The following is a 19,507-nucleotide window of genomic DNA, read 5'->3' on the forward strand; positions in this document are numbered from 1 at the left end:
TCATTGACTTCAGAAAGAAAGGAGGAGGACACGTCTCCATCTACATCAATGAAACTGAGGCTGAGAGGGTGGAGAGTTCCTCAGCATAACCTGGTGATGATCTTCTACAATCTCTTCCATCAAGCAGAAGATACAGAAGCCTGAATAGACACACAAGCAGTTCAGGAACAGCTTCTTCCAGGCTGTTATTAAACAGATGAATGCAATCTCCAGCCTCAAATAATGTTGATCTCGCTAACGTTGATCTCACCTAGCACACACCTTGTGCAATGTAACCTGTATGCCTCTGTCCGAGTCTTTTTGATCTATACATTCTTGCTTACTATGATTCACCTGGACTGCTCACAAAGGTTTTCACATTGTACTTTGGTACATGTGACAATAAATCAATCAAACATGAATATCTAAGCGTCTCCCCTTCACTGATGTTTATACATTTGTGTGCATGTAGTATTCTCTCCCACTTCTCCACTACGATTGTAGAAACATTACAAAACACCAATAATATCCACAAGTTTGGCTAAAATCTTTTAAAAACTGCAATGGACATGTGCATTTATTTACCAACTTTTGATCCTTACACGCAGAGGGTAATACACTGCAAATACACATGACAAAATTCCAGGTTTATCATACATCTTTAGTTCTTGTTATTTTTGGTCTCTTCATTGATTTCTATAATTCTTCTGCTCCTTGTCCTTGATTTGATTTATTGTCACATGCCTCCAAGAGCAATGAAAATCTGTGTTCACGAGTCATACGGGCAGATAGATTGCTGATCACTATTTCTTGATCCTGGATGAAGTTATATTTTTCATTCAATATTAGTCATATCTATTCATGCACCATTAAATTTCATTTGGGCCTTCAGCTGTTATGCATTTCTAAGTTTGTCATGTTTACACCTCTGTTGCATCTCAGTAAGCAAGTGAATGGGGGTGTTGTTGGATGGTGCATGTCATATTAGGAAGGTCCCAGCATGTGGATCATTTGTGGTATGTCCCAGAGTGACTAGCGACTGCAACACTGATGTCTCAAAATCCAGAAGAGAAATACAAGAGGTAAGAAGTTGGAGGGAAAAACTTAATGAGGCAGCTACATTTTCTCACCACACTATTTGCAAACCCTATTATTCATTATTTTCAAGGTAAAAATCATATTTGCATGCAGAAAGCAAACTATTGCAGGCATATGGAGTAACCAACTCCAGAAAATTTGCTTCATTATTTTCTCTTTGATCACTGCAGGAGAATTTATGACTATCTGTTGACTTCAAATAATGCTTCCTGCATGGGTTAATTGTGATTGCAGACAAGTTCATAAAAGAAAAAAAATTGAAATATTACACCACAAACTGCATTGCCCATGAAATTCACAGGATGAAGGCATTGCTGGCTAGGCCAGCATTTATTGCCCATCCCAGAAGGCATTTAAGAATCAACCACATTGCTGTGGGTGTGGAGTCATTTATACGCCAGAGCAGGTAAGGACGGCAGTTTCCTTCCCTAAAAGCCATTAGTAAGCAGATGGGTTTCTCCCAACACTCCACAATGATTTCATGGTCATTATTAGACTCTCATTCCAGATTTTTATTGAATACAAATTCCACCATCTACCATGACGGGATTTGAACTTATGTCCCCAGAACACTACCTGGATCTCTGGATTAACAGTCCGGTGACAGTACCACTCAGCCATCGCCTCTCCTTCTACCAATTAGTGCTTTTGGTGCATGCGTTTGATTAAAATCTCTGAAAGTAACAGCTTACCTTGATGGTTTCTGACTGTTCAATCTTAGACACTTCTGCTGGTTCATTTTCTTCACTGCTGCCTTCATCCATATCACTATCATCATCTTCCTGAGTGGAATCTCTCTTTTGTTGTAATTCAGAAACATCACCAGGCTTGATCTCCAAATCATTTCCATTTTCCATAGAACTGACATTCTTTGTTTCCTCTGCGCTTTCTTCATTAGGAAAAACTTCACCTTCCCCACTACATGAAGGACTGTCAATGCCACTGTCTCTGTTGGGTATTTTGCCATTCGCACTGTGCTCCAGAGTAGACTCACCAACTTCAGCTGCAGCTCTTGCCTCTGGAGTCCTGGCTATGCTTGTACAGTCATTGTCTTTTACATTACTGTCTGTCATTGTAACACTGCCCTCATTGGCGTGTTCCATCACTTCCACACCAATTTCTGTTTCATTGGATTCAGTTTTTTCTGTTGAACCCTCAGCTGAATCTCCTGCAGGTTCCAATTCACTGTCAGATGCTGCACACTCAGAGGAATCCTGAGACCGTTCCATTTTCAGGGATAAAATCAGCTGATTTCTTTTGGTGAATTCTGGACTCAGCTGCCTGCAGCAACACATTGGCATTTCACATAGATACAATTAACTTGAACAAGTACCATTAAACTGAACACAAAGGCAAAAATATTAGATACTGAAGGTGTGAAATATGAATAGAAAATGGTGGAAATATTCAGTGGACCAGACAGCGACTAGGGGAAAATTTTCTGTTTATAGAAATTCATTTTAGTAACAAAAAAGCTTATACTACAAGAGGCCAATTCAGCCCTTCATGTCTATATCAGTTTATATTCCCATTAAAATTTTAAAAATTATTATTTTTGGATTTGTAAACAATATATACATCAACTACATCGGCATCCATGATTTACAAGAGGTAAAAGATATGTCGAAGAAACAATATCTTTTCTCGAAATTAAGCGATAATGTTTAACATTATTGGTACATCTGGCTAACACCAAGCTTCTGGAGGACATTATTAATTTCAGTATTATTCTTGGATTTAAAGAGTAGATAAAACCCTGGGGCAGTTTAATCTAATTTCTGTACATCATCTCTGGAACCAGAGGTTGGACACAGCCATTTTAACCAACTGATAAATTCTGATTGATCCAGTTGTATTCGGGCATGAGACAATCAAAAATTAGGTATCAAATCAGTGTTCGGTTTCCTGCATTGGTTACGCCTTTAAAAATGCAAATGTTTAATAATATACAATGAGTACTTTGATAGAAGGAAATAACATTAATACTTGAGGCCCAAAGATGCTGTTATCTGGAAGAACCATTTCAAGAACCCCTAGTTACACAGCTGTACTGGCAAGAGAAAAACTCTAATTTAGCATTGTGTGTAGCTGAAAGCTGATTCAGTTGAAGGACAAATGCTTTCTGTGCACAATAGACAGTACAACTTGGTTTGTGGACATGGAGAAAAATAACGTTTTAGAAACCTGAAGTCAATATTTTAGCAAATTACTTGAAGATTGCCCTTTTTTTTATTAAAACAGGGCAACAAGTTTACAAAGATTGCTATTTCCAATCTTCAGAAAATTTTTTAAAATGATTTGTAATCTAAAAGTCATTATATTAAAAGATGTAACTTAGGTATTTTGCTGAGAACTTAAAGAACTCAGCATTAGTGTTGAGAACTACCTGCCACCCTCACTTGCTGCAATAAAGTGACAGAAAAACGTACAGGCTCAGAAACATTATCCAAGGAGGACTCAACAGCATGTTTAAAACTCGGCAAGATAGCACTTTTAAGTAGGCAGACAGAAAGACTTACCTGACACTTTCAAATTTCTCAATAAGTGAGGAGACACAAGACAATGCCGGTGATTCTTTACTCTCAGCCTCTGAACAGGAGCTCTTGGTTAGCTTAGGGTCAGCTGGCAAAGGCCTTGATGGAGCTGGTGGAATCAGCTGAAATGGTGCTTCTTGACACAAGGCTTGAAGATAGGCAGGTTTAGGAGGTACTAATGTAAGAATACGGAGAATTATTTAATAAAGTTCTTCTTCACAATTCAACTGGCATCTTCAAAAATCATTTCTTGTCTCCAACAGATCAGCAAGTTTGATTTAAGACATTCCAGGTTTCTGCTTTACTCTGGAAGATCCCATTACACACACTGAAAGCCACAACCTATAGGATTCTAAGTATACATATGGTGAAACATCTCATTACTATACTCCATTTTTAACCTGTCATTTAAAGGCATTTCGTACGACATCAAATGTTTCAATGTTGGACTTGCGCTTCCTTGTTGTTCGAACAGGAAGTGCTGAAAATGACTAAAAAAAAATGTGGTTTTTACAACCGTAAGTAAAGGCACTGCAATACCCAAGGTGAAAACAATGTCAAATAATTCACTTGAATCAAACAGTTATATTCATGGCAGTGGATGAAAGCACCAATCTTTTCTGTGTATTAACAGAATATTATTGTGTTACTGCACACTTTCTAATTTTGCAGTAGAGCAAATATTGTACTGAACTCATGTCTTTCTACGGCTATGTTCAACTTCTCCACAGCTTCCTTCCTCTTTCTTAGTCTGGTAGATCTTCTCAGAAGCAAAGTACTCAATTCAAAGCTATTAGTTATGCTCAACACATCCAATTAAGTACTGGGCCATCTGTTAAATTGGCAAAAACAGAAGCAAACATCAGCCTGAAGTATTTTCCTATTTAATGTTGCTTATGCATATTTTCACATGAGCAGTATGAAAATATTTACATAAGCAGTCACCATAGTAACATTTAAATTTGAAGCACTGTTAAAATTGGGCTCTGAAAAGATGAAGGCAATTGTATCTTAAAGCAATATCACGCAAAGTTTATGAATCTAATTTAAATAGACCAGAAGTCACATCGGCTGGCGTTAAGAAGCAAACTTAAAAATTACTTTCAAAATTGCACATTTTTGATGACTTGACTGTCCAAATTCAAAACTTTAACTAGGATTTAATTTAAAAATCACACTTTGTGATCCAGACAATCAATGTTGATCAACAAATAAATCAGTAAAAAGATTCAGAAGTGGTATTACTCAGAAGGGGAGGAGGCAATGGAAAGAGTGTCCTAGAAAGAAGAGACACAGATAAATGACAGAACAATGGATGACTGCTGCTTTATGCCTCCAGCTAAATACAAAGTGATGGAAATTAATGCATAATGTGGTTATATTTAGATCTATTGAAATTTTTAAAAAATCTTCTAAGCCTACTCATGTTACAAGAATAATCACCAATGATCAATATTAGTATATAATTAGATAAGGCTCAGTTCTTTAACTATAACCCAACCATATGCAAATTAGTACCTCATTACAGGGAATGGTCACCAAGAACGCCAATGTTTGGCAAATTTCATTTCTACTCAAATCAATCGAGTCTTAACTGGATCCATATTATCTGTAATCTTTGTCTAAATGCCAGACCTTATTTTATTCAATTATTCTCCTGAAATGCAAATATTTTATATCAGTTTCAAAAATCCAGTGAAATACTTCAAACTGGAATAGGTAAATGAAACCATCAAGACCAATATTATTAACGGACACCATAGCAAATTTGTCAGGGTAAATGCGCCTGAATTAGTATCATTCTAACATCAGTACGGGTATTCTGGTTTAAATAGTCTTCTAAACATATTTCAGAAATAGTAGGAACTAAACATGCTTTATTTTAAGAGAGTTTGTAAATTAGTGAAGTGCCTGAATACTGTTGCAATAACCAAGCATGCCTTTTTTTTGGAAGAAACCAGCTGCTGGTTGGCTCACTGCTTTACCCCAGCCTCTCGCTCCCATCCATTTGTCACTTACTTTCCTCAACGCTCCTCCACACCACATTCCTCGCGCATCCTTCCATTTGCACCTTCTCACTCTCTTAACCCAAATTTTCCCACTCATCTCTTCAGAATCCATATAATGAGCAAGAGGATTACTGGATGGAGGTGGCAAATCGGAGCCAAGTGGAAATAAAGTAATGGGCTCATAAGTTAGAACATTTTTTTGGGCCAGTTTGGCTCAAGGTACCAACAGGAATCAAATTCAAAATCTTTGTCATCAGGGCCTAAGTTATCCCGAAAGTCTTACGGGAAAGCAATTTTCATTAGCACATTTTCCTTTAACAAGCCTTTTGTTAGCAACATTAGGAGTGTTAAATGAGGGCGAGCTATATTAACTCAGCAAGATCAAACTAAGTGCGTATCGCCTGACTGTTCAGCATTAGCCCAAAATATGAGTTCATATCAATTGGCAAGAGGACAGGACAGTGTTAAACATTTGACATTTGTTTACCATCAACATTACAAAGTATCCGTACTGTGTCAAATTGTATACAAGAGCCAAATAATGCGATCCTTGTTTTCTGTAGCCTGCCTAATGCATGAAGCACTTATTAACTAATCCAGTGGTTGCGGGCATAACTTGTTTCTCTAATTATCTTAAAGAGGATGGTGGTGAGGAGGATGAGTCACCTCCAGGCACATCTGCAATGCTGCTAGGAAGCAGTTCCAGGATTTTGACCCAGTGGCAATGAAGGTACAGAATACAATTCCAAACTAGGGTGGCTTGGAAAGAAGATAATAAAATGTGAGGCTGGATGAGCACAGCAGGCCAAGCAGCATCTCAGGAGCACAAAAGCTGATGTTTCGGGCCTAGACCCTTCATCAGAGAGGTGGATGGGATGAGGGTTCTGGAATAAATAGGGAGAGAGGGGGAGGCGGACCGAAGATGGAGAGAAAAGAAGATAGGTGGAGAGGGTATAGGTGGGGAGGTAGGGAGGGGATAGGTCAGTCCAGGGAAGACGGACAGGTCAAGGAGGTGGGATGAGGTTAGTAGGTAGATGGGGGTGCGGCTTGGGGTGGGAGGAAGGGATGGGTGAGAGGAAGAACAGGTTAGGGAGGCAGAGACAGGTTGGGCTGGTTTTGGGATGCAGTGGGTGGAGGGGAAGAGCTGGGCTGGTTGTGTGGTGCAGTGGGGGGAGGGGACGAACTGGGCTGGTTTAGGGATGCGGTGGGGGAAGGGGAGATTTTGAAACTGGTGAAGTCCACATTGATACCATTGGGCTGCAGGGTTCCCAAGCAGAATATGAGTTGCTGTTCCTGCAACCTTCGGGTGGCATCATTGTGGCACTGCAGAAGGCCCATGATGGACATGCTTGCAATGGCAGTGTTCCCTTGTATCAGCTGTCCTTGTTTTTCTAAGTGGCAGAGGTTGTGGATTGTCAAAAGGAAACTTGATAAGTTATTGTAGTGCATCTTGCAAATGCTACACACTGCTACCACCTTTTGTTGGTCAAGGTCAGAAATCACACGGCATCAGGTTACAGTTTAACCGGTTTATTTGAAAACACAAGCTTTCACAGCCTCACTCCTCCCTCAGGGTGTTAGAGAGAGGTAGTATCAGACACAGAATTTATAAGTAAAAGATCAAAGGCTCACACCATCAATGAGGATGTACTAAACAAACCTAAGATACTGTTAAATCTGTACTGAGTTACAAGGCTTTAATTGATTAATAAGCATATGTAAATCCCCAAATTCCTTTCAAGTCACTTTGTCAAGATCTTTCCCACACCGCCTTCTCACCTTCAAACAACTGCAAACCTTAAGCAAACCATCCAGCCTTCAGGATAACATTGATCACAACACTATATAACCCTGTCATGGTAACGTCTGCAAGACATGTCAGATCATTGACAGTAATAATACCACACGTGGGAACACCACCCATAACATGCACGGCAGGTACTCGTGACTTGGCCAACGTTGTCTATTTCACACGCTGCAGGCAAGGATGCCCTGAGGCATGGTACATTGACAAAACCATGCAGACCCTATGACAACGGGTGAATGGACACTGCACAACAATCCCCAAACAGGGATGCTCCCTCCCAGTGGGGGAACACTGCAGGGTCAAGGACTTTCAGCCTCGGATCTTTGGGTAAATATCCTCCAAGGCAGACTTCAGGATACACAACTGAGCAAGGCTGATAGCCAAGCTCAGTATCCATAAGGCCAGCCTCAAATGGGATCTTGGGTTCATGTCGCTCTACAGGGGTCTCCACCACACCACAGACAGACAGACAGGCAACATGGCATTTTATAAATGCCCACTTTAGAAATACAACCAGTCCGACTCCAAACCAAAACACAAACAGCTTCGAAACAAGGCCTCACACCTAACATGCATTGTCTGATTTAAAATCTCGCCTCTTCTTACACTGATATAACCTTTAGTTTTCTTGGACAGTGACCTGAAAGGAATTCAGGTATTTACATATACATATTAATCAAGTAAAACCTTCCAACTGGTTAAAGATTTAACAGCATCTTAGGTCTGTTTAGTACATCCTCATCAATGAACCTTTGATCTTTTACTTATAAATTCTGCATCTGATACTACCTCTCTCACTAACACCCGAAGGAGGAGTGAGGTTGAAAGCTTGAGCTTTCCAATAAACCTGGACTGTAACCTTGTGTCATGTGAATTCTGACCTTTTTCACCCCAATCCAACACCAGCATCTCCACGTCATGACTTTTCGTTAGTAGTGGAGGGGCTGAATATTTCAGGTGATGGATGGAATACCAAGCAAGGCTGCTTTGTCTTAAATGTTGGGCAGGATTTGGGGAGTTGAGGCGCAAGTTACTCACTCCACATTCCTCAGAATCTATATATAAGCTGTGTTGGCTCCTCAGGACATCAATTATATTACAAGTTAGGGAAAAGTCCCACAATGTCAGTAAAGTGAACAGCATTTCATCGGCTTAGCCCTACCTAAACAATCAAAACTTTAAAAAGGTATTTCACAAGAATGTTACAAAGCAAAATCTGACATCAAGTCACAGAAGCAGATGAGTACAGAAGACCAAAAGAGGATCATCTCAAAGTGCGAGATGGAAATAAAGAAACAAGGTGGATTTTGTAATGAATTCTCGTGCTTAGGTCTTGACAGCTAACTGCAAGCTCAGTAATCCTGCAGTGGTTAAATATCAGGAATACTCAAGAAACCAGATTTGGAAGAGTTGAGAGCTGGGAGTTACAGGTTTGGAGTATGAAGGGATAGGGAAAGGAAAGGCAATTGGCAAATTTGGAAAGCAAAAGTATGAGAATTTTAAAATTGAAGTGTTGATAAACCAGAAGCTAATGGAGTCAACCAAGCACGGGAGTGATGGGTATTGAGGACTAATTCCTTTTGTGGGTATCACTGGCATTTCCCCATCCCTAACTGCCCTTCAATTCAGTGACTTGCTAGATCATTTCACAGGGTAGTGAAGAATCCACCAAATTGCTGTGGGTCTGGAGTTACATGTAGAGCAGATCAAGCAAGGATGGCAGATTTCCTTCCCTAAAAGGACATCAGTGAACCAGAAAGGCTTTTTTTTTGACAATTATCCCTTATAGTTGCCATTACTGAGACTAGCTTTAACTGAATTTAAATTTCACTAGCTACCATGGTGGAATATGAACTCTTTCGAGCTGGACCATTAGCCTGAATATTTGGATGACTAGTCCATTGACATTACCACAAATGTCTCCCAGTCAGTTTGAGCATGGGCAGTTTCTTCAACTGCCATATGTTTATCAAGGGTACAATGTGGAAGGCCAGTCAGAAAAGCACTGGAATAATCAAGACTAGAAGCAAGAGAAGGAGTGTTGATTTCAGCAGCAAATGAGCAGAGGTAGAGGATAATATGCAGGTCAAAACAGACACACAGTCTCAATAATAGCACAGACATATGCTTGGAAGGTCATCTTGGTCAACTATAAAACCACGGTCATGAATTCTCTGGCTCAGCCTCAGACAAGTGCTAGGGAGAGGAATTGAGTTGGTAGCTAAGGAATGGGAACTGAAAGACAAAGCTTTTAGTTCCCAGTAATAGAGAGAGGGTCTAGGCCCGAAACGTCAGCTTTTGTGCTCCTGAGATGCTGCTTGGCCTGCTGTGTTCATCCAGCCTCACATTTTATTATCTTGGAATCTCCAGCATCTGCAGTTCCCATTATCTCTGATACTATTTTAACCTCACTGCGAAGCCTCTTCCAGGGATGCCTAACCTGAAGAAGTTACCCTCCTCCCTCCCTCTGATGAAGGGTCTAGGCCCGAAACGTCAGCTTTTGTGCTCCTGAGATGCTGCTTGGCCTGCTGTGTTCATCCAGCCTCACATTTTATTATCTTAGTTCCCAGTAATATACTGAATTGCAGGAAAATTCTACTCATCCAGTGTCCATGTCAGACAAGTAATTTTCCCTCCACAGATGTTGCCAGACCTGCTGAGCTTCTCCAGCAACTGTGTTTTTGTTCCTGATTTACAGCATCCACATTTCTTTTGTTTTTTTTAAGCAATCTAACAGTTTACGTACAGTGAAGGAGCAGAGAAAGGCCAAAGTGAGGTACAGCCATCAGTGTACACGTGAGAATGTGTGCTGGGCACTTAGTGATGCTGCTGATTAACAGTAGGTGGTGGTCAAGGATAGGTCCTTAGAGGGCATCAGAAGTCATGGTGCGAGAGCAGAAACAGAAGCTATTGCAAGGGATTCTCTGACTATGATTAAATGAATAATAATGGAATGAGCTAAGTGCAATGTTAGCCATTAGATGATGGTGGGAGGACACTCAGGATAATAGTGGTCAGACTATCAGAATATCTCTATTTTCAGATTGTGGAAGTGATCCTATTTGGACCTGTCCTTACATAACCAATGATGTCTATAAGGCTAGGTGATTGTATTTGGACAGGCCTAAAGGCCTGAATACAAATTCCAAAAGAATGCTATATATTAGATGCTAAATGCTTCCCCAACACTTAGCATAATCTCAATGCTCTCCCATTGTGCATCAGCGCAATCCATAATTCCATCAACCAGAACTTCTCATTACAAGCAGCAAAAAACTCCATAAGTCAACCAACAATTTAAGTACCCAAATGAGGATTATCATTAACTTCTAACACTTTCCAGCCTTGCAAACCACCATCATACTACTACACCTCTTCACCAACTGAATTATCTAACTATCAGCACAAACAGCATCAGTGGCACACATACACTTTCCATCATCATTGCCCCACCCATCCCAGTCCTCTGCCAGCATCTACTGTAATTACATCTGGGTGGCAGCCTTTAATACTCTGGTTGCAAAGAGCACTGCTGGCAGTGAAAGAATGTATTTAAGTGGTGTGGATAAGGTGAAATGCACCTTGAGGTCACGACTGCCCAGTTCTCATCCTTTACACTTAAAGATTGAGCAACTTGCATGTAGGAATAGTTATAGATTCTCTGAAACACCACATCAGGCTGGACCCTGGGGAATACATCTAGTTCCATGTTCAAAAAGAATTAGAGACTGATGAATCTCCTTCAACAGTGTGTAACTGGTGGAGAGATTATGAATTCAAATTATAGAAGTGCCATGAAACTTGACACATGCACAGATTTGGAACAGGCAGTAGTCTATTTGCAAATAGAAGCCAAAGTTTTGGTGAAACCAATGCACATAGGAATTTGGTTAACACCTGGGCAGCCACCCTTTTCTAAGTTTGTGTTCACAGCTGAACAAAGGTATTGCGATATCTACATTTTGCAGCTACTCTAGTTAAAGGACATGAGAGAAAATGCTATGATAGCAAAATTTCAATGAAAAGGTGGGCAGGAAATTCACACTAAACTATATTATTAATCAACAAAATACATCCAAAATCAAACTCCACTGCATTCACAACGTTGCTGATTTGACTTTTCTAAATGGTACATTGACCTAACTCCCATCTGCATTTAAGCGTAAACAATTATATATATCCGCAGCATCAATTTTACTTCTGAAACCAAATAGATTTTAAGATTTATCTTAAACTCTAATTCAATATTTTCTTTGATTCCAATCACTGGGATTTTTATATGCAAAATCCTGCAAAGGAAAAGGATGATCAAATTCACCATGATTTAATGCAACAGGTTGTTTGCCACAATATCAAAAGTTATTTTCCCACTTAATATAATTTCATTGTTTCATATTCGGAAATTACCTTGAGGTTTCTGGGCAGTGACTTCCCTGACTCTTGATTTGTTGGTTAGCTTTCTTCCTGGTTGCTGAATGCATGGTATAGAACTGAGGTACTGAAGGTGACCTCTTAACTCTAAAGTTGAGCTAGTCTCAGAATTGCCTACGATGTGCAATTGAGTGTTTGAGTAACCTGTAACAGAGAAGTTATGTTCTAATCAGTGACACAATTCAACAAGATTATCTGCACGTATCAACAGTATTAAAAAATTTATTTTACTAAGAGTTAACTATACTTTTTAGCATTCTATGTTAATACCACCAGTGCAACCTAACATTTTAAAAATATTGATTAATTGTGATTAAAGCTAAAAACCTTTTCTCAAGCTAATATTGGCTGCAGCAGAAATTAGTGTAGTGAGTTGCATTGTTTCCCAGCTGGTTATCTTGCTTAAAGCCTTGGCTTTTAACTTATGTCCTTCCCATCAAGAGGAGGGCAATAAGATGGCAAGCAGAGTCATTCTTTTTAGTCTCTCATATTATGCGATAGAAGAATACAGCAGTTGTGAACAGTTTTAGAATTATCTGTTCAGGTAATAACAAGTGTAGAACATCATGTAATCCAACCGTAAACCTGCGCCTTCTTTCACTGTCCAATCTGAACCCTCGGCCGAAAGCGCACTCACCTTCAGGGTGGCAAAATCCAATGTCCACGATGTCTTTGGGATGAATGTATTTTACCACAGTCAGTTGGCTTACTCACTCCAGACTGGAAGATTTTCAAACTTCGATTTGACTAAGTTTGCATTTTTTAAAATAAAAGTTTATACAATTTTGCCACATGTTCATCTAACATGGTAAGACAGTTGCTTCTTTTAATCTGTTTGTGCATTGTGGACTAACCCAGTTTTTATTATTCATCTGTAATTACAATCAAGGAGATGATGAACTGCCTTCTTGCAGAACTGCGCATATGGGCTTGAAACTCCTAGTGGCCAATTTGACATTGTAATTTACAGTAATTCCTGTGCATCTGACCTACTGGAGACCAAGAAAGTTTGTGAAATAGTGACTGCTAGCCGAAAGTAATACCTATTCTTTTTAAATCCAATATTTCATTGATCATTCTTGTTTGACTTCAATGATTTGGGAAATTAGCATTACGGTACTCACTTGTAACAGTAAACGCTTTTTCTTTGCACAAATATTGCCTGACCTGTGGAATATTTCCAGTATTTTCTATTTTTGCTTTTGCTTTTCAGCATCTAAAGCACTTTGCTTTTGCAGTATGGTCCCTACTTCAAATCAATAGAACACAAACAAATCTGAATGATGCAGATATACTTTGCTTTTGGGATAAATAAAGCATTAGGATTTTACTACAGGAATAAAGACGTCTTATTGCAAGAGTATAGAATCTTGGAGACCACACTGGGACTATTGTATACAGTGCTTGTCTCCTTACCCAAGGAGGAATGTACTTTCCATAGAAAAGTTCGTCAGACTGATTCCCGGGATAGTGCAATTATCCTATGACGCAAGATTGAGAGATTGTGTCTTTGTTCTCTGGAGTTAATCAGATTAAGACGTGGTCATCTCAAACATACGCCATCCTTACATGGATCAACAGAACATAGGCTAGGTGGCAGAGATGTGGAACTGAGTCTAGAACCAGGGCAGACTCAAATGTAGGGTAGAGACTGCAATGAGGAAGAATTTCTTCACTGAGAAGTTGCTGAATCTTTAGAATTCTTTCCCCAGAGGTCTGTTGAAGCTTAGTCAGCAAATATGATGAAGTCAGAGCAATATCTTTCAAGACAGTAAGGACATCAAGGGATATGAGGATTAAGTAGGAAAATGGTATTAAGGTAGAAGTTCAACTATTATCCAATGAATGGCCAATGGCCCACTGCAGCTTCTACTGCCCGTGCTCCTAACTGCAGTGATATAATCCTAACAAGCAGCATGAACAGGACTCATCCCCAGAATCAGAATTGTTATACAGCACAGAAAGAAGCTATTTGGCCGATAAGCGATATGTCCAAGCCAGTTCTCTCATATAGCAACTCACGTAGTCTGACTCCTCCGCTGTTTTCCCCCAAAGGCCTGCAAATGTTCTCTGTACAGAAACTGTTGACAGTGAAGGTGGTTATGTAAGATACAAAGGGATCTTGATCAAATGGGCTGATAGGCTAAGGAGTGGCAGATGGAATTTAGTTTCAATAAATGCAAGATATTGCATTTTGGTAAAACAAGGGCAGGACTTATACAGTTAATGGAAGGGGCCCTGGGTAGCGTTGTCAAACAGAGAGATCTAGGGGTTCAAGTACAGAGTTCTTTGAAAGCTGCGTCACAGGGAGACAGGGTGGTTAAAGGCGGCATTTAGCGTATTTGCCTTCATTGCTTAGACCACTGACTGCAGAAGTTGAGACACCATGTCGAGAGTATATAGGACATTGGTGAGGCCACTATTAGAGTACTGTGTACAGTTCTGGTTGCCCTGCTGTAAGAAAGATGTTATTAAATTGGAGGGGATTCAGAAAAGACTTACCAGGGTGTTTCTGGGACTGTGTATGAGTTGAGTCATAAAGGAGAAGCTTGGTTTTGCTCCCCCTCCGCCCCAATACATTCACCACCCCCCCATCCCCCTGTGACATTCAGGGGTGACCTTAGAGATTTATCAAATTATAAGGGGAATAACAAAGATTTTGTTTTCTGACGGTGGAGGATTTCAAAACTAGGGGGCATAGTTTTAAGGTGAGAGGAGAAAGGCCAAAAAGGGAACTGAGGGGCAATTTTTTCCACACAGAGTGTGGGGTTCGTATGTAGAGTGAACTGCCGGGCAAGCTATAGATGCAGGTACAGTGACAACATTTAAAAGATATTTGGACAGGTACATGAATAGGAAAAGTTTAAAGGGATATGGATCAAATACAGGAAAGTGGGACTAGAACATAGAACAGAACATTACAGCACAGAACAGGCCCTTCGGCCCTCGACGTTGTACCGACCTGTGAAACCAATCTGAGGCCCATCTAACCGGCACTGTTCCATTATCATCCATATCTTTATCCATTGCCCATTTAAATGCCCTTAAAACTTGGCAAGTCTACTACGGTTTCAGACAGGGCATTCCACGCCCTTACTACTCTCTGAGTAAAGAACCTACCTCTGATATCTGTCCTATAATCTGTCATCCCTCAATTTAAAGCTACGTCCCCTCATGCTAGCCATGACCATCAAGGAAAAAGGCTCTCACCGTCCACCCTATCTAATCCTCTGATCATCTTGTATGTCTCTATTAAGTCACCTCTTAACCTTCTCTCTAAGTCCCACGCCTCCTCAAGTCCCTCAGCCTTTCCTCATAAGACCTTCCCTCCATACCAGGCAACATCCTGGTAAATCTCCTCTGCACCCTTTCCAATGCTTCCACATTCTTCTTATCATGCGGCGACCAGAACTGTATGCAATTCTCCAAGTGTGGCCGCACCAGAGTTTTGTACAGCTACAACGTGACCTCATGGCTCGGCTTAGTTTGTGAAATTTAGTCAGCATGAACAAGTTGAATGATCTGTTTCCATGCTGTGCACTTGATGACTCTGTTAACTTAGCCAATTCTATTTTCAAGGCTTCAAATTAATCTATTTGCTCCACTGCATCCTAACCACTCACTGTGTACAAAGTTTCCCCTTATGTTATCAACGGCAAAGGAATAATCATTTTGAGTTGGCCTCCTCTGGCTCTCCATCGTTCCACCAACAGGAACAATTTCGACTGATCTATTCCTTTCAGGCCCCTCAAGATTTTACAATTCTCTCAAAATTTACTCTTAAAATCTTCTTAATCTTAGGGATTCTCAAGCCAAGCCATGCAGTAGTGGAAACATGGCAGAACCAGGCCTCTTCCCTGATTCTAGCTCTCTCATGTGCAAATATACATAGCTAAACATTTGTGTTTACAGTTCAAATTCTTCAAATAACTCCTACTGCTAATCTCGGTGCCGACAGTGTACACATCATTAACTTGGTACATTTGCATAGCCCATTTACCTGTGTCTACACCTACACTAAGTCTAGTGGCAGTGGTTAAAATACAATTTAAGTCAATTGTTATAGAAACACACTAGAATCTAATACAGAATCTGATTTTTTTTCACATGACAAAGGCTTGTGAAAACATATTCTAGTTTGGATCCTTAGGTTCTAAAGTCAACAGAGCCATGTATAACTTAACGTTTGATATGTAGCTCTATATTACATGTTAACAAAGGAAGACAGATTCATTCTGAGCTCTAACATTTGTCTGCCCCTCAGGTGATTGAAGCAATGTTTATGGAAACTGAGGTGGGGGAAAAATGGTTAAAAGGAATCATGATGTTAGTCAATGACACTGGGTCACAGAGACAGAAACAAGTAATGAAAAAGATAGAATCAGTCTTAAGGTTAAAGCACACGCAGGTTTCTTTCAGAGATAAAAATGACCTGAAGTGCAGTTTAGCAGTCTCTAAAACATTTAGGACACAGAAATGAAACTGAAGTAGCTCATGTCAATTGGGAAATCAGGTATGGTGGTGGCAAGAGAGAAATCAGGTTTCAAGGGCATTGAATGTTGGTCTGGACTTGGGCGATGGAGTGGGGAAGCATTGGGACTCAGATCTGGCAATGGACCTAAGTATTGAAACAAAGCACATCCGGAGAGATGGAACGGGAAAATCTGGACGGGGAAGAGGGGTTGTTTCAACAGCTTTTGGTGTGGGGCCAGGGTTTGGGAGGGAAGGGCAGTGTGAATGTAAATGTAGTGGGCTCGTAACAGACATGGGAGGGAAACTGATGTTAGCACAATGTCACGTCCAGAAATGCATAAGTGGTTGTTGGGTTTTGGCAGGGGAAGGACGGGGCAAATAAGGGATGTGCTGGATCAGGGTCTAGGGGGAGGTGGTGCAGCTGAGTTTGAAGAGAAGTGAGTTAGGGGTTTGATGAGGAAACATTCAGAAGTTAGACCAGATACTTTATAATCTAACCTTTCCTCAGTAATGATTAACTACAGCAGAACCTTCCAAAATAACTAGATATTTTCAGAGTTCCAGGCACAAGGGAATTGCCCAGCAGAATCTTCAACTTGCCAGACAATTTTTTCAGAATCTGTTATGACGAGGCCTCCTCAGGTTTCCCACGTGAAACACAGATCTACACTTCAGAAATGGTTATCTAGCCATCAGAAAATCCAGAAAATGATAAACAGCAGATAAAAGTAAACAATTCAGATTAAAACAAAAGTTTAGATTTATCAATTGCATATCCTTCATCCAATATACATCCCACTAACTTCACAACCAGTTTTTTCTCGTGCTGATTAACCCTTCCAGAATTTCAGCTTTTGTGTTGTCTTCATTTACACTTTTCCTTTCTTCCAAAAAAGGAAGTTGATTAGAAAAAAAGTTACCAAGCAAGTTGGCATTTTGCAGGCTTCATATTAAAACTGATAAATCAACCTGTTTTACATACAGTTCAAAGTCAGAGTACCTCCCTTATGTAGTTTAAGGCACATAACAGAGATAAGAATCTGAGTTACCCAGTTTACAAAGCTGTCTTGGTGCAGAAGCTCAGATAGCAATCATTTTGCACTGGCACAAACATCACAGACTGAATGTTGGAGATATGCTAACACAATGATCTCAAATTGTCTGAGCCCATACAGAAAATTCAGAGTTATTTTAAACTGCTCAAATACTTTCACATTGTTGTGCAAAGTCTGAACTTCGTACTGAGTATGTCTGCATTTAGTTTCTATCAGGCTGATGTATTTTTGTACTGTTTGCAATTGACTGTCGACTTAAACTTGAGATGACCATCTCACAATAAGTGAAAAATATACTATTTTTAATGTAGTTAGAATCTTCTGAAAGTTGCTGCTGCAACCGGCTCCTGTGCAATGTATCGACTAACCAGAATACTAACCGATGGCAGGTCAGACACACAAAGCAAACCTAGAAAATGTGTGGAGCGTGACAGACAAGAGACCTGGTGATCTAAATATAAAAGTGGTCCTGACTAATGAAGCTACTACCAGGGGCAGGTATGTGAAGGAGGCTGAAAATAGCAGCTGGTGGTATCATTCTCAGAGCATCATCTCAAAACACATGGACTTTTATTACAATGTGTTAAAGTTAAGTTTATTAAAATTCATTGAAAAAAGTATCCTGACCTGACAGTTTGATTAAAAATAGCTTTTTAAAGAGGAAGAACAAATTAGAGGATTGTTGTTTTTACATGAGAATTAAACCACGTAAAAGGGTGCCAATTTGCAGCTTAACCAGGAAAAGTCATCTGAAAATAGCCTAAAGTTGTATTATGAACTTTAATGAACATGTGACTGTCTCGTTTCTGAAAAAATAAAGATCTAAAGTGCAGAATTAAACAATGCACTCACAATCTCATGAGCAACACATCGTTTGAATGTGGTCAATGCAGTTTCCTGCTTCAAACAAATGTAAAAACAAAAAGGGACAAAAATTGTACAGTCTGCAGCTTGTACAAACGCTATAAGCTCCAGTTTTCCGTATGAAGCATCTGTGCATTAAATAAAAAAGTTAGAGCACTAACTACAAGAAAGAGACTGGCATAAGGATGCAGCAGAGAAAGTTAGCAGTAGGAGATGCAGAGGGACAGGGATCAACTCTTCCTAAGAGGGATTGACAGGCTTGCAGCAAGAATTTGACTTCATTAGTGATACTGGCCCACAGGACAAAACTTTGGAAGCAGAGATTAAAGTAAATAGAGAAAAACTAGTTTGAAATTGGATTCTGCAGAGGCTGCGTCAATCGTTTGGGATTATCAGCCATAGTGGAGAACAGGAATCCTCAGACTGTTCACTATGAATTTTTGGCGTTTGGAAAGTATAAATATTAGATTAGGAGGCCAAATGGATGCGAGGAAAAATAGATTATGGAGATTTTCCCTATCCCCAGCGTTTGTGAGTTGTTTGTCTGTTTTATCATCTGTCAGAGATTGTTTGTATTCTGTTATTAGCACAAATAATCGATCAATGCCCCTGTCTTCACTATAACATTGCCATTCTAATTTACCTCTTGTTCTAAGATGCCCTTTGGTCTCCAATTTCTCTTAAATATTCCGATCCACCTGGCCTCTTCCCCATCTCTCCCCCCCCCCCCCCCACCCCCCCACCACACCTTCCTACATCATAAAACCCAAGATTTTCTCACTTCATTTCCATTTTCAAAGAGTCAGTAGAACTTGAAACATCAACTTACATTCCCGTCGCAGATGTTCTAGACCAGATACTTTTCTCCAGCACTGTTTTTCTTACAGATCTCTAACATCTGCACTATTTTCCTTGTATTATCGGAGATTAGGAATTACAAACAATGTATCAGTACATCACAACACCTCAATAAGCAGAGCTGCTTGGACAGCTATAAACATGCTTCAGTTAGGAACGTAGGAATAGGAGTAGGCCATTCTGTTAGTTGAACCTGTGCCACCATTCAATTAGATCATGGTCAATCATCTACCTCCATGCCACTTTCCTGGATCACCTTCATATCCCTTGAGGTGAATCATCTCAAGAAATCTATCAATTTCTATCTTTGATATGTGCAACGTTCAAGCCAGTCAAATACATTCCAAAGATTCACAACCACCATGTCAAAAAATTTTCATGCTAATCTTAAAAAGCCTC

General features: G+C 39.9%; 1 protein-coding gene across 6 annotated transcripts in view; it reads right to left on the reverse strand.

Moving 5' to 3' along the window:
• fgd (faciogenital dysplasia) overlaps positions 1 to 19,507 on the reverse strand; it is a 227,545-nt gene that overhangs the window by 100,145 nt on the left and 107,893 nt on the right. For 4 of the 6 annotated variants that reach the window (XM_059649869.1, XM_059649872.1, XM_059649870.1 and 1 more), the window contains exons 2-4: positions 11,835 to 12,002; positions 3,597 to 3,786; positions 1,770 to 2,358 (exon numbers count right to left, since the gene is read on the reverse strand). In XM_059649869.1, coding sequence (XP_059505852.1) covers positions 1,770 to 2,358; positions 3,597 to 3,786; positions 11,835 to 12,002 — 947 coding nt within the window. The remainder of the gene's footprint in view (positions 1 to 1,769; positions 2,359 to 3,596; positions 3,787 to 11,834; positions 12,003 to 19,507) is intronic. The other 2 variants (XM_059649874.1, XM_059649873.1) reach the window with 1 other exon arrangement.

This window comes from Stegostoma tigrinum, chromosome 11 (assembly GCF_030684315.1).
Source record: "Stegostoma tigrinum isolate sSteTig4 chromosome 11, sSteTig4.hap1, whole genome shotgun sequence".
Lineage (NCBI taxonomy): Eukaryota > Metazoa > Chordata > Chondrichthyes > Orectolobiformes > Stegostomatidae > Stegostoma > Stegostoma tigrinum.